Source organism: Gymnoscopelus braueri, assembly GCF_963280865.1.
Source record: "Gymnoscopelus braueri genome assembly, chromosome: 13".
Lineage (NCBI taxonomy): Eukaryota > Metazoa > Chordata > Actinopteri > Myctophiformes > Myctophidae > Gymnoscopelus > Gymnoscopelus braueri.
Genome location: NC_137615.1, coordinates 40497975 through 40512606, shown reverse-complemented (window position 1 = coordinate 40512606; position 14632 = coordinate 40497975). Strand labels below are relative to the sequence as shown.

The window sequence follows — 14632 nt, the reverse complement described above, 5'->3', positions numbered from 1 at the left end:
ACCATTGCTATTGACTGGAAGGGCAGCAAAAACCTTTAAAACTATCTTGCTGTTATATTAAAGTATGACCTGAAGACCTTGCTAGGTCGAATTGTTGGTTTCTCATTCAAATAAATCTCCATCGAGTGTGCAGCCTTTTCTTTTCTTTTTGGAATTTTTCGATTGACCAGATCTGTAGAGGGCACTGTGGAGCAACCAAAAAATTTGTTGCTCCACTTAGTTGTTTTGTGGTCAATTAATCATGACAGAGCCTATTTAAAAATACAAATTCAGAGAACCGGCAGGGGCGGGCAGTGACACGTATGTATCCGAATAAAGCAACCTATTTTCGGCATAGCCCATTCTAAAGTCCCCTTGCGTCATATGGCTGGTGGTTGGGAAAAGGAGCTGCTGATTGGCTGAAGGGGAACAAACTGCTGAAAAACTGTTTGACAACAGTTGTTTTTCTTTTTTTGATCTCTGAAGTTAACTAGAACCCCTTTAAGCATCATCATTATGAGCCAACTAGCGAAAATCCAACATTTATAAGCGTCACAATGTATCACATCGTGATGCTTTGCAGACACGGGTCATCAATATTTTGATAACCCGTGTCGTTCCGGCCTAGCGCGGATAATAAAGCAGAATAAAACCACAATACAATTACAGTGCAGCACAAGAAATAAAAAACGGCAAACAAACGTTTTCAGTTTTGATTGTACCGGCCCTGAAGTTGGATTCGCAACCAGATTTCAGTCAAAGTTGCGAAGGTAATCTCCAGCGATCCAGGAAAGGTCTACCTTGTTGTCGGTTTTCAATTTCAATATTTCATTGGCATTACTCAGCCACTGCTGCTTGGGGTTCATCATGAAACGATGCTGAAAATACATCAGGTGGATAAAGATTAGGATCATCTGAGAATAAATACAATTTGGTGAACGCTTATGTTGGCTATACAGACCGTTTTTAAACCCACAGTAAAATAAAGTGTTTGCACTATATATGGACAGCGACCACTATCAAAGCCCAATTGAAATAATCAACATATTATTACACAAGGAAAGTGCTAAGGCCACTGTAGCTAAACACATTTTATTGTCAATATACTGTAAGTCCTCCAGAGACGCTTTAGTCTCTTAAAGGAGAATTTTGGACTAAAGTTTTCTTACCTTTTCTATGACGTTATGATATCTTAGGATGAATGGTACAGTAGAAAAATTTCATAACTCCACCCCTGAGCCGCCACAGCTTAAAAGGTGCGCGGATAGGCCTTAGGTTAGATCACATATTTTAATAGCTTTTTTATTAATTTTTTTTGGTGAGATCTGACGTTCATAGTGACAGAACACTATGCAACCCAAAAAAAACAGAAGTCTCGCTAGACGAGATTGAAATCTCGAGATTTCAATCTTGTCTAGCGAGACTTCTGTTTTTTTTTTTTTTTTCTAACCTAAGGCCTATCCGCGCACCTTTTAAGCTGTGGCGGCTCAGGGGTGGAGTTATGAAAATGTTCTACTGTACCATTCATCCTAAGATATCATAACGTCATAGAAAAGGTAAGAAAACTTTAGTCCAAAATTCTCCTTTAAGTATGTCATTAACTACTCTGCTTTCATTCATATGTGTTTTAACATGGTTTTCACACAAAAGGTAGAAGTAGAAATGAAATGAAAAACCTAAAACAGTCTGGAAGTGCATCTATTCCACTCTTTCTACCTCTTTCTATAATTCTAGATCTTGCCGGGTGCTCTGCTCTAAAAAACTCAACATAAAGAGAATGATGCCAGCAATCACATTCTGTCCTTCAGGTACAGTACTTATTTTATTTTAAAGTAAGACAAGCGACATGGTAGTCGGACGCATTTAGCCTCTAAGTCTTCATCAGAGTAAACAATCAGATTACGCTGATGAAGGCATGTAGAGCCAAAATGCATCCAAAATGTCTCCTGTCTTACTTTAAATTACAAGAAGTAGCCTACCTGAAGGACAGAATGTGAGTGCTGGCATCATTGTCTTTGTTAAACTGGTATTGTAAATAAACTTTACTGTATATAAATATGACAAGCCTTGTGTCGCACTCACCACTGTTGCTCAAAGCTAAGTGGCGTCAGTTTCAGCAAGTGGAAAAATTGATTTAAAAAATTTATCCATTATATCATATTCACGTAAGGTCATGTAAGGTCAGTTTACTGTTTGACAGTGATGAGCCTCTCTATAGTGAGAGGATTGAGACCATTCATTGATAATTGTGAACATCCATTTTTAATTATACAATTTAGAGTTTTAGGAAATGACAATTTGAATTCTACTGCAAGCCTTTCAGAACTCTAGGTATCGAAATTGTGGCTACGTTTTCTCCATGGTGAGCTTTTTTAAATAATTGCTACAACAGACACTTCTAAGATGTGCTTGTAGAATATCTGGGTACCTGGTAGGGAGTCTGATTCTTGTCGTGGAGGACCAGGAAGATGACTCCGTTCTGCATTCCGAACTGAAAATCGTGATCAACCTTGAGGCTTTGCGTTGCGTCGGTCAAGCCGACCTGGATGTAGACCGGAATTTTACCTCGTTGAATTCTGTAGTAAAACACAGTAAGTTATTATACATGTACAATGTATTCTACTGAGGAAATTCAGCAAAAACACATGTATGGAGTTTGGACATTGAGTAAGTTTGGACATTGATCAAGAGTATAACTATGGAGTAATCTTGGACTACAGATTTTAACATCACTAAATATTCCATGTTTTCACTATAATTGGCACACGAGATAGTCAACTAGAATCAGAATCAGAATCATCTTTATTGTCACATCACAGGTTTACAGGTGTAAAACAGTGGGTGAAATTAGTTTTTCTGCAAGCTCCGTCGTTTTGGTTATTTCTATAGAGAACGGGAAGAAGAAGAAGGGGAGAGGAGAGAAACCAATAAAAACAAACAAATTATCTACATATTTACACATGGTATCGGATAAGTACCTGAGGTAAGACATGAGGTGCGGTAAGTACCTGAGGTAAGGTGCGTGAGCATAGCGGCAGATATATACTGTACATGACATGCTATGGACGCTAGTTAAGGTGTGAGAAAAAAACGAAACAGTGCGTACATGGGATTAAGGGGCAAAGTGTCAGCAATATGTGTCGAACACATAGTTCACATAATATGTGAACTTGTTATAGGCACGCCTGCAACGCGAGACGATTCACTTGAATTACATTATTAACTACGGGCAACGGCCTACTCTAGAACGATGCAAGTGGGAAGTCATGCCCCGGTATCCAATAGCAGCTGTACCCGTTGTCAGAATACCAGTTGTACCCCTATGTCTGCCTGTGTCCCTTTTATGTCCATATACTGTACAGACATAAAAGGGACACAGGGGTCACAAACACAGGTCACAGACAAGGTCAGAAAGAGAAGGCACCTGAAACTGGTGGAAAACTGACATAGTGGGAGTCAACCCAGGGCACAGCCATATGTAGATTTTGCGCATTTATAGTAGGATTCCCCTTTATAACCCACCCAGTCAGTACCACTCATATTTATGTACACTAGAGATGCGCGGATGGGTTTTTTTGTCACCCAAATCCGTGTTAACAAGTTCATTATCCATCCGCCATCCACCCGCGGTAATTATATCATCCTATTTATAGATCCGCACCAACCGCACCAAATAATTGTTATTTTCCTGACGTTAGTTTTCTTATAAACAATGTCACTCACCACTGTCGCGATGCAGTGACTGTATACAATCCACAACCATGGTAACAACAAGCGCAAGTCTTCATTCAGTTCATTGAGTTACTTTCGCTTTCAACCACTTTGTTGCCATGTCGGCTTTTTATAAGCGACTTTTGTTAGGCACTTGTTGTGGGCTTGTTTTCATAGACCTGGCTGCTTATTTCTCTCGCAAGTTGTCGCAACCTGGCAACACTGGCTCGCTGCAAAGCAACATGTAGTGAGCGGCTATTTTGTGCCTGGTGTAACATGACGTAATATTAAAATACTACAAACGCACACACGGTGAAATGTAGTGCTTTTTAAAAGCTATTATAGGCCTATAGATTGATATCATTAATTTAATTCCCGCACTATTTCACCCGCGGTTTATCCAATATTAATTAATAATTATATTTGATAGACCCAAATCCACCCAAACTGCGGTTAACTGCAGCAACCGCGGCTAAAACCGCGATCCGCGCATCTCTAATGTACACTCATGGCAGAACACCCCCCTCAAAGCTTGGCCTCCTCACTTCCACTTACTGGTATGTGCACTCATGGTATTCCTGGCTCTTGTCACCACCGAATCCAAACACAGAGCCTTGTTTCCATTGTATGGTCTTGACTTCCTCCACTCTGTCAAGTGTCATGGTTACTCCCATTAACATGTTCATTGTGACCTGCAAGAATCAAGAAAACGAAACATAATGGAGACGATTAAACGAGGGCATGCTTACTGAATGCATTTATGAAACAGACTTCCTGACTGACTTGGGTTGTCAGAATTATTAACATAGGTCAAACTGATTAAGTGGCATTATCAGTGAAATAATGCCCTGACATTTGATTTGTGTAAACATTACCCTTACAGTAATTGTTACATCCAGTCATATTGTAATCCAAATTAGCCTAAATGTTAACCGGATGCAAACAGATGGAATGCTTATCCAGCAATATTGGGCCTCATTCACAAAGCCCTCCGTAAATTGTAATTTTGAAGTAAAGGACGACGTGCAATAGGGATGGCCAACCGGTAACCGTTAACCGTTAAGAAATCGGCCACCGATTAATACTAACAACTAACGATTAATCGTAAAAAAAATAAAAAAAATAAACTAGATTTTTTTAATTTTTTTACACAATTTATCGATTATCGATTAATTAATCGGTAAGGCCTAACGGTAACCGGTTAATAAAATGTCTCCATTTGGCCATCCCTAACGTGCAATTCATGAAAGGGTGTACACAGTCTTGATTTGTGCGGATCACAGGTGTATCAGATGATGAATCCCACCTGTTCATAAACCAAAAATGCGTGTTCATGTATACGTGCACCCCGTTTACATTTACGTTTTAGCCAATGGGTGCTCAACATGGGTGCTGTCTGTGTCTTTCTCAAGTCAGTTCAAACCAATTCCATTCAAAGTAGTATTACGTTGGCAAAGCAAGTGTCAATAAAAAACTATCAAAACGAAAAATGTTTCGATAATTAAAGGTGAGAGGTATTGAAGTGTGTAACAGATCTAGGCCCATGTCACAATACAACTTGGAGAAAGTAGCTTAAAAAACAACTAAAGTTAATTTGCTGTTAGAAATATTTGTATATGTAAGGCAAAACAACCTTGGTATAAATCTTTTTAAAACAAATAACAGAATTTGCAGTCACTTGGTATAAAACATTTTAAAACAAATAATAGCAGATAAAAATTAAATATGATCTCTCGCTGTCTGTATTGCATAAAGCGTTGGCATGGTTGATATATTCTAACTAAAAATGTAAATTGAAAGCAATGGCTATGCTTGCAAGAGAGAAACCGACAGAGAGAGAGAGAGAGAGAGAGAGAGAGAGAGAGAGAGAGAGAGAGAGAGGGAACGGCATTAAATAAATGCAAATAGCCTATAAAGTACAAAATATAAATAAAATAGAAGCAGATTTATATTGGATTTGAAAATCACTGAAATAAACGCAAACTAACCTGTTTGTTGCAAAAGTCACCTTTGTGGGAAGGAGCTGAGAAGAAAGGTCTGAAGCGGTCAAGAAAGAGTCGTATCTTGTGATTTTAGGGTAAATGGCATTCCTGTATGAGAGCAAGGTTTTATAGCAACTGGTCTCCTGCTGGCTGAGAGTTCACGCCCCCTTGAAATTCAGTTGACATTCGGACATTAGGAAAGAAATGCTTTTTTGTGTGTGCGTGTGCTAATTTGAATAACTGCTGCTATTCATCCTTAAAATGTTTTATACCAAGTGACTGCTAAACCAGAAAAAGTGCTGCTATTTGCTTCAACAGCATACACCAAGGTACCCTTACCTACATGTACTATAACTATTTCTAACAGAAAATGAACATTTTCATGGCTTTGCAAGTATACGGTAGTGGTGTCAAAAATAATTGATTCATAGATTAATCGTGATGCGGACATGGGCGATTATGAATCGATTCACAAATGTAGTTTGTACGTAAAATAATTAAGCCTCCATGAGCCAAAGAGTATTGTAGAGGGCATGGCTTCATTAAAAAAAAATCTAATAAAATAAAAATAGCTGTGGATGGGCTACCTTTTCTTAGTTTCAATTCTGGGAATTCAGTAGCTCAGAAGTCTACATTTTAATTGCCACACAGAAATCATGACTTTATCAATCAATGCATGTGCTTTTTAAAGACAACATGAAATGGCGTTTTGACAGTTATTTTAAATTTTGTGACGTTCTAGTGAAACAGGGGCATGGTGCATGACAGAAGGCAAAACGTTACGACGCCTGGGAAGCAGAAGGTCACAGGTTTGAATCCAGACCACGGCTAACAAAGCCTCCATTGCACGTCTACAGCTAGTCCAAAATGCTATGGCACTTCTCCTAACTGGAGCGATTATGGCTTCACTTCATTGGCTCCCTGTTCAGTTCAGAATTGATTTTAAGATGTTATTGTTTGTTTTTGAATCACTTAATCGCCTGGCACCTCAGTATCTCTCTGAACTAGAGGTGTATACTCCCCCAAGGTCAGTGATGAAGACGGATCCCTCCAATTTTTCATATTCCATCCTGATTGGCGAATTCCGAAAATTGCTGTTGGCCCGATCGACGTGAAACTGTGCACACACACTCCCTGGATGGCAGAGCAGAACCTCTGCCCTGAATTTTTCACATGGGCCTGTTATAGTGCCACCAGGAGGCTGATATTTAGCACACAAAAAATGTTGTATTACTCCTACAGATTTTGTCCAAATATCACGCAAATCCGTACACAGTATTTCTATAGTCATTAAACCAAACGGGTCTGTCGGATTTTTCATACGTTTGCAGGAGTGCTCCGTTGTGAACAAAATGCCTGAAATCATGAACACAGCGTGCGATTTCCATGAAATTTTGCACGCACATTCCCACTAGGCTGACGAAGAAATGCCACTTGAGATTTTATGCCTTATGCTTGCACTATATCAGGCCAATTCGCATTTTTACATCTGCCTTTTATAGTGCCACCAGGAGGCCGACTTATGTGGAACAAATATTTTGATATTACTCTTTCAGATTTTATCCAAATATCACGCAAATCGGTACACATGATCTTTATAGTCATTTGATCAAGACGGATCTGTCCGTTTTTTTCATATTCCATCCTGATTGGCTAAGATTGGCATCTAAAGTTTGCAGGAGTGGCCCGTTTTGAACAAAATGCCTCAAATCATGAATGCAGCGTCCGTTTGCTGTGAAACTTTGCACGCACATTCCCACTACGTTGGGGAACTAATGTCACCCTTTTCACATTGACCTATTATAGTGCCACCAGGAGGCCAATTGTTGCAAAACCATTTTTTTAATATTGCTCCAACAGATTTGTCCAAACATCACGCAAATCAGTACACATTATCTCTATGTGAGCAAGACGGATCTGTCCGATTTTTTCTATTCCATCCACATAGGAGACCCCACCGGGAGGACGTAGAGCCTTCGCCCTACTCCTTCCGCCCAACACTCCCTGATGACAGGTAGGAGTACATGCAGTGATATCACCCTCCCTGCCCGGCTTCCCTCCCCCGAACACGTTTGTGTACCAATTGTGTTCGTATCATAGACTGTAAAAAATATATGAACACAGCAAGCTCCATTGGTTTTTACAGACCGTTTTGAAGCCACTTTTTCAGCGAATTGAAATCCGCCATCTTTGAACTTCCAGTCCCGGAATGCTACCGAAAAGGACTGCTATTGGCTCAGGGCCGGATTAACGCCCCTGGGGGCCCCTGGGCACTGAAGCTCCAGAGGCCCCCCCTGTGCACATGCACACACATGCACATGCACATGCACGCACCACACATCCAAGCCATGATTAAACCCAATCTCAATCATTTTGTGCTTGCAAACTGTGTATCAAATCCAGTCCATCTTACACCCATTGCTCAAAGGCTGCAGTCCATGCCTATACAACACAGTCTATACAGTCCTATACAGTTTCATAGACCAACAACATCCATTTCTTCACTCACAATATAAACAATGGCTTAAATCATCCCAAGCAATTATATGACTGCAAACAATAATAATGCAACACAGTAAAGGGGCTTACAACTAAAGTTACAGACAGTATCCACTGGCTGGCGTTCATTAGAAATTGAGTTTTAATCATTTGACTGACCTTGAAATTACAACTCCATCCTGTACTGGAGAGTGATTTTTGAGGCAGTGCAATGTCACTGGTGTACACTTTATTCCATCGGTGGGTGGAAGCGACGCAAAACGTATTTGTATAACAAGTCCATCAAATTCTATTTTTAATTACTTCCTGTAAACGCAAACATACTGTGTGATGACAAAGATCAAGGGTTCCCAAACTTTTCAGGCCACGACCCCCCAAAATAATCATATTTGAACTGGGCCCCCCCAAATAATCATATTTGAACTGGGCCCCCCCCCCAAAATAATCATATTTGAACTGGGCCCCCCCAAAATAATCATATTTGAACTGGGGCCCCCCCAAAACAATCATATTTGAAATGGGGACCCCCCACCCTGACAAGCACTTTTAGTTTGACTCGGTTCCACAGATAAATATTGTGAAACTAGCTGATCTTCCAGCATGGGGGTCATACTTATGTTCCCTCAGCTTTATGTTCCCTCAACCCAATGTTCCTTCAGGATCACATATAGCCCTTTGATTGGTTGATTGATATCTTTATTGATCAAGAAATAAAACATATGTCACATGTAACATACATCTGACCCCCACCATAATCAAAAGGATGACGTAAAAAAAACGTACAGCTTGTTTCCATTGCAGTCCCTTCCATAATGTGTTGGTGAGGTCACCTGTTGGGGTCCTCTGAAAGGGGGTGCAATGGTGCGCCTCGCCAGTCCGGATATTACGTTTGTGATGTCGACCCACCATTCACTGTACGCATTAGGCAATTTTAATATAGGATAGGCCACGTCCGATTTTATTTAATTTTGTTGGCTATCCCTTGGCCTTATGACAAGGGTTAGCCTAAAGATGTGTAGAATAAATAAAAAGTTTCAACATTTTTGTCAACTAAAATTTGCATTTTTGTCAACTAAAACATTTATTGGCAAGGCGCCACAGGTGGCTTGTGTAAACAAACCGGTGTGTGATTCCAACAAATGCAAAAAAAAATAAGATAACTGATGGAAAACTCCTTAGATCTTTAGATGCCAATCTTAGCCAATCAGGATGGAATATGAATTATGTGAAAAATCATTACGCGGTGGATACAGGCATGACATTTGGCACACATGTAAACTGTAAACATAGCAACATCATTTGGTGCAAATGTATGTGCATGTCTGTGTGTAGGGGACACAGAGAAACTGTCAGAACCTTGCCTAAAACATCCGGGACAACACTCCATACGTCCCAGACTTCCAAACGTGGAACAAACTCCCCTTTACAGACTCACTCCCAATTTTCGGCCACAATCTGAAGACACCTCAGACTCCACTTTAGCCTGTAGTACTTCACCTAGCCTTGACGACCATGCAGTCTTATGCAAAGGTTAAAATGTAATTTCCTATATAGTTTGTATAGTTTCACTGTACAGATAATTTATTTTTTGATATTGCACTGTTTAGACTGATGGTAGGTTCTTGGTTGACCTATGATCCTATTATTGGGGAACTACACTGTCTCTATGCATTTGATGTACGTGTTTACCTTGTTTATTGTAAATCACTCTGGATTTAGAGCATCTGCTAAATGCCTAAATTGTAAATTATAAATTTTAGGTCTGTTTTGCAAACCATACAGTATGATACTGCACAGGCTTATGAAACATATGTTTTCACTTTATGGGAGAAAACTGAAGACAGAAGATAAAAAAGAGAAGTATGACTAAGTTACAGAAGTGGTAAATGTTATAACCAACTTCATGTCTGGAAACAAAAGTCAGCCTCCACCGGAAGTCTCGCTAGACAAGATTTCAATCTTGAGATTTCAATCTCGTCTAGCGAGACTTCCGTTGCATAGTGTTCTGTCACTATGAACGTCAGGTCTCACAAAAAAAAAAGCTATCAAAATATGCGATCTAGCGCAAGGCCTATTGGCGTGCGTTTTTAGCTGTGGCTGACCCGGGATGGAGTTCTTTCTACTCTACCATTCATTCTAGGATATCATAACATGATAGAAAAGTTAAGAAAACCGTGGTCCAAAATTCCCCTTTTTATTTATTTTATTTAACCTTTATTTAACCAGTAAAATCACATTGAGACCATAGTCTCTTTTATGAGTGTGCACTGGCCAAGAGAAGAGGCAAATAAATGTTACACAGCTCTGCCAGTAACAACAATACAGGACATGACAAAGACAAACATATGACATCCGTAATACCAATAACCTACTACCAAGGGAGGCTCAGAGAGAGTCTAAATAGCACCAAATACAGACTATTAAAAGGCTAATAACAACAATACATCATGAAACTACTAAGCTAATATAAAACTAAGATCACAGCATTTGCTACTCGTCAAAGCAGGAGCAATGGCAATCCTCTTACAAGTCACTAGGGGGAAGCCAGTTTTTATCTGGTCTGTAGATCATTCCACGACCAGGGCCCCAAAAACAATTCTTTTTTTTTCCCTGCCTCAGATTTGGTATTGGGTACGACGTAGCGCATCCAAGCGTTTGATCTGAGGTTAAGCAAATTTTGGACTAGTTCAAATTTTGAACAAATGTAAGAAGGGGAATTACCAAGAATGGCTTTATAGATAAAAGTGTACCAATGTAGCAACCTGCGGGATGCTAAGGAGGACCACCCTACTAAGGAGTACAGAATACAATGGTGTGTCCTGTAGGTGGAGCTGGTAATGAACCTCGCTGCAGCATGAAAAAGGGGATAAAGTCTGCGAATCAGGTACACAATGTCGCCGTCATCGAGTTGCGACATAAAAAGGCCAGTGACCAGCCTTTTCCGTGAGACAGAAGAAAAACAGGACTTCATTCTGTAAAAGAAGCTCAATGTGAATTTTAACTTCTTAGCCAATGCTTCAATGTGGTGATTGAAATTTAGCTTATTGTCCAACCAAATCCCAAGATACTTGTAAAGCGCCACCCATTCGATGGTTACTCCATCCAAAGTGGTGATGTTTGGAGGGATAATTACAGTACTATTTGGAGCAAATAGCATGGCCTTGGTTTTTTGGCCGTTTAGTAGCAATTTGCTGTTTACCAGTTCATGCTGCAGAGACACAAAATCTGAGGCCAAGTTTGACACTGCCACATCAAGTGAAGGGGCACAAGAATACAGAATTGTGTGGATTGTGTGTTTAATTACAGCAGCCCTCATATTTGTGATTAAATAAATAATAATAATGATAAGTATTGAAAACCCATCTGTCAAATAAATAAAATAAAATAAATACAAATTAAAGGGCCCCAGCATGACAATCTATAGGGCAAGACCCCTATGGTCTTTTTTACAAACCAATATTGTACTGCTTATGAAACTATCTCATATTTTGACACTACTTGCCTTTTTTTTACGTTATGGGAGGAAACTGATTACAAAAAGATAAAATAAGAGAGAAGTGAGCAGTTACAGAAGTGGTCAATTTCATAATCAACTTTATGTTGAAATTTGTAGACCAATAGATCCTATCTCACACTATGGCTCATGACTACAGGCTGTGTGCAATTGCAGATCAATTGCTCCAGCCACTGAGGAGAACCGGGCAGAAGAGATTTTGACAGACACCGCACAGAGCTTTGTAGAATTATAGGATGATGATTAACATACTCTACCATATCAGAATCAGAATCAGAATCAGTTTTATTGTCACATCACAGGTTTACAAGGTAAAAAAGTGGGTGAAATTCGTTTTTGTACATCGTTCCCATCGCAACGTTAATTTCCATAGAAAGAAGAGGGGGGGGGGAGAGAAGAAGAGGGGTGGGGGGCAAGTGGGAAGGAGATCAAAACAAGAGAGCAACAGAAGGCCAGACAAGTTATCTACATATTTACAAAGTACCTGAGATAATAAAAAACTAAGGTGCCTGAGCATAGCAGCAATGTATGTATACTGTGCATGTTATACTTATACTGTGCATGATATACATATGGACGTTAAGGTGCTTAGAGAAAAAAGAGCACAATAAAAAAGAAAAAAAAAGTCAGTGCGTTATACATGGGATTAAGGTGCAAAACGTCAGTGCGTGTCCACCTAGGGTGGACTGACCCTAGTATAATCCGCAAGTAGCTCCATGAGGGAGTGCAACAAAAAGTCATTTGTACCTGGTGTAGTCCACAGGTGTGTCCGAGGGGGAGCTAAGTCCAAGTCATTGTCCCTGGTATAATCCACAGATAATCCACAGATTGTCCACAGATTGGACAAATTTACATTCTATTCATTTAAAAGAGTTACATAGTGCCGCTTTAAAATACAAACTGCTAGCCAGCTACCTAGATTGTAATATAATCTGGCCACAGGAGAGCTGTGCAAAATAGACATCACAACCTTACTAACATCTATGAAATCCACAATTCTACAGTGTTACATTAGAAAACGTGCAACATCATTTTTGTTCTTGCAAGAGACTTGAATAACATCACCCCCTCCAACCCCCCAAAATAAAGCTGTGGTCCCACGTTTTATGTCCTTTCCTGATGGAGAGACTAAACAACTTAAACCATATACTTAGTTGACCGTATTCCCCAGGGCTCTATACTTGGCCCTCTCCTGTTTTCTCTGTACACCAAATAACGGAAAATGGCCGATCTACAAGCTCACAATATGCATGATAACGTTTACTTGTGACACGTTGTGACACCACGTGGATCAGATGTTCACTGTTAGCCCCTAAATAGAAATGCTGTGGTTAATTTAATTACAACTGTAAGACCCGGGATTTGAACCTGGGTCTTTTGCATGGGAGCCAAGAGGGAATCCCCACTTCGCAGGGGAGATACTGGGCGTACGTAGGAGTTTCAGGAAAGGCTACTTGTCAACCTGTTAGGTGTCCTACCTAACACCAGGGAAAATACACTAGTATAAAGCCCCAAGGGCCTCCGGTCAACCATATAGTGTTTAAGTAGTTAAATATAGTTTACTTTATATAGAATATCTGTTCCCATTATGTGTCGAAAGACATGGCTTTCAGATCAGTCTTTCAACCCTGCTTCCCTTAACCTTGGGTACCTTGGACCCCTTATGGCAAATCCCAGGCCAGGGCAGGTGATAATGGTCTCCATGTCTGCCTATTAGGCCTACTAAACGATGGTCACAGAAGAGAAGAATTAATAGGAAAGAGTATAGCACAGCACAGCGGGGCTCATAAACCTTGCTTATAAGCTTACAATAATGAATAATTAATCCAATCACTTTACTGCATAATGCTGTGTGTGTAAAGCTCCCCAAACATCTTGAGAGACCATCTTGCGGACAGGATGTTACTGCAATACATACACACGAAAAGTTACTGGTTACTGGACACGAAACTTACTTGACGTGCATTGGCATGATAGGGCCTCGTATGACACAGAAGATGTCCACAGGACTGGTCACAAGAAATTAAGAAATAGATGAGAATATAATCTGAATCTAATCTGTAATTTGGTTTGGTTATACCGTAGAACCAATTATAAATTATGCTAAAGTGTGATATTAATTATTGGAACTCATTTGACTATGATTGGATTTTAACAAAAGTGTTCTTATCGTGAATTATTGTTGATTTCATTCATTTTTATCCTTTTTATACTTTGAGACTATGAGTCAGTCTTTCCTTAATATTACTTTTTTGATCCTGAAGAAATAATCAAGAATGTGATTATATTGTTTTTGTATATTTTATTGATTTATAACCATACTGTATTATGTCTAATCATGTGTTTGAATTGTACTACTCAGCTTGAGAGATGTAATGTATGGGGCTGTTTGTGCAGCAGTGACAGTGGAGCAAGGAGGAAAGCAGAAGTTGGTTAAATTACTAAATTTAGCAGGAAAGTAAACATAGCAGATGTTTCCTGTACTTTGGTACGGTGAAAGCAGATTAGAAAGTTACTTGACGTGCATTGGCATGATAGGGCCTCGTATGACACAGCAACCCAGTCTCCAGGCGTGGACTCTTGTACTGTCCTGTATGTTGGTAGATTTTATGTTGTGTGTGGCAGGCAGGCACTGAACAAGATCAAATGAGGGATTTTAATCAGACTTTTCTCAAAGGAAGAGCAGGGAGACACTGTGCATGTGTTAGCTAAATTGTATTAACATACTCTACCATAGAGATTGGATCGAATAAAAATGTATTCATTCAAATAAGTCCGGAATTGTAGATTTAATGGGTGCTATCACTTAGGGGAAACCTACAGGCTACTTGCAATTGAGAAAACAATCCTCCTGTCAGCCTACTGTACCTTTTATGAATTCAGGTTAAGATTTTATTGGGGTTATTAACATAATATGCATTTTTTTGTAAGCTACTTATTGAGGGAA

The 14632-nt window shown here is 39.6% G+C and overlaps 1 protein-coding gene across 1 annotated transcript; it reads right to left on the bottom strand.

The window, feature by feature from the left end:
• Positions 1-125: 125 nt before the first annotated feature.
• Positions 126-5773, bottom strand: LOC308098260 (uncharacterized protein). The gene is made up of 4 exons (XM_080446541.1): positions 5679-5773; positions 4246-4382; positions 2408-2555; positions 126-857 (listed from the first exon to the last, which is right to left on the bottom strand). The coding sequence occupies exons 2-4, from the start codon at positions 4374-4376 to the stop codon at positions 732-734; spliced, it is 405 nt and encodes a 134-aa protein (XP_080302667.1). The 5' UTR covers positions 4377-4382; positions 5679-5773; the 3' UTR covers positions 126-731.
• Between the last annotated feature and the right edge of the window lie 8859 nt (positions 5774-14632).

Excerpts from the sequence above, each read along its gene's own strand:
- LOC308098260 (XM_080446541.1), bottom strand. The coding sequence starts at position 4,376 with ATGAACATGTTAATGGGAGTAACCATGACACTTGACAGAGTGGAGGAA. Across the intron at positions 2,556-4,245 it reads TACCATGAGTGCACATACCA|AATTCAACGAGGTAAAATTC; the intron begins GTAAGTGGAAGT and ends GTTTTACTACAG. Across the intron at positions 858-2,407 it reads AGAATCAGACTCCCTACCAG|CATCGTTTCATGATGAACCC; the intron begins GTACCCAGATAT and ends ATGTATTTTCAG.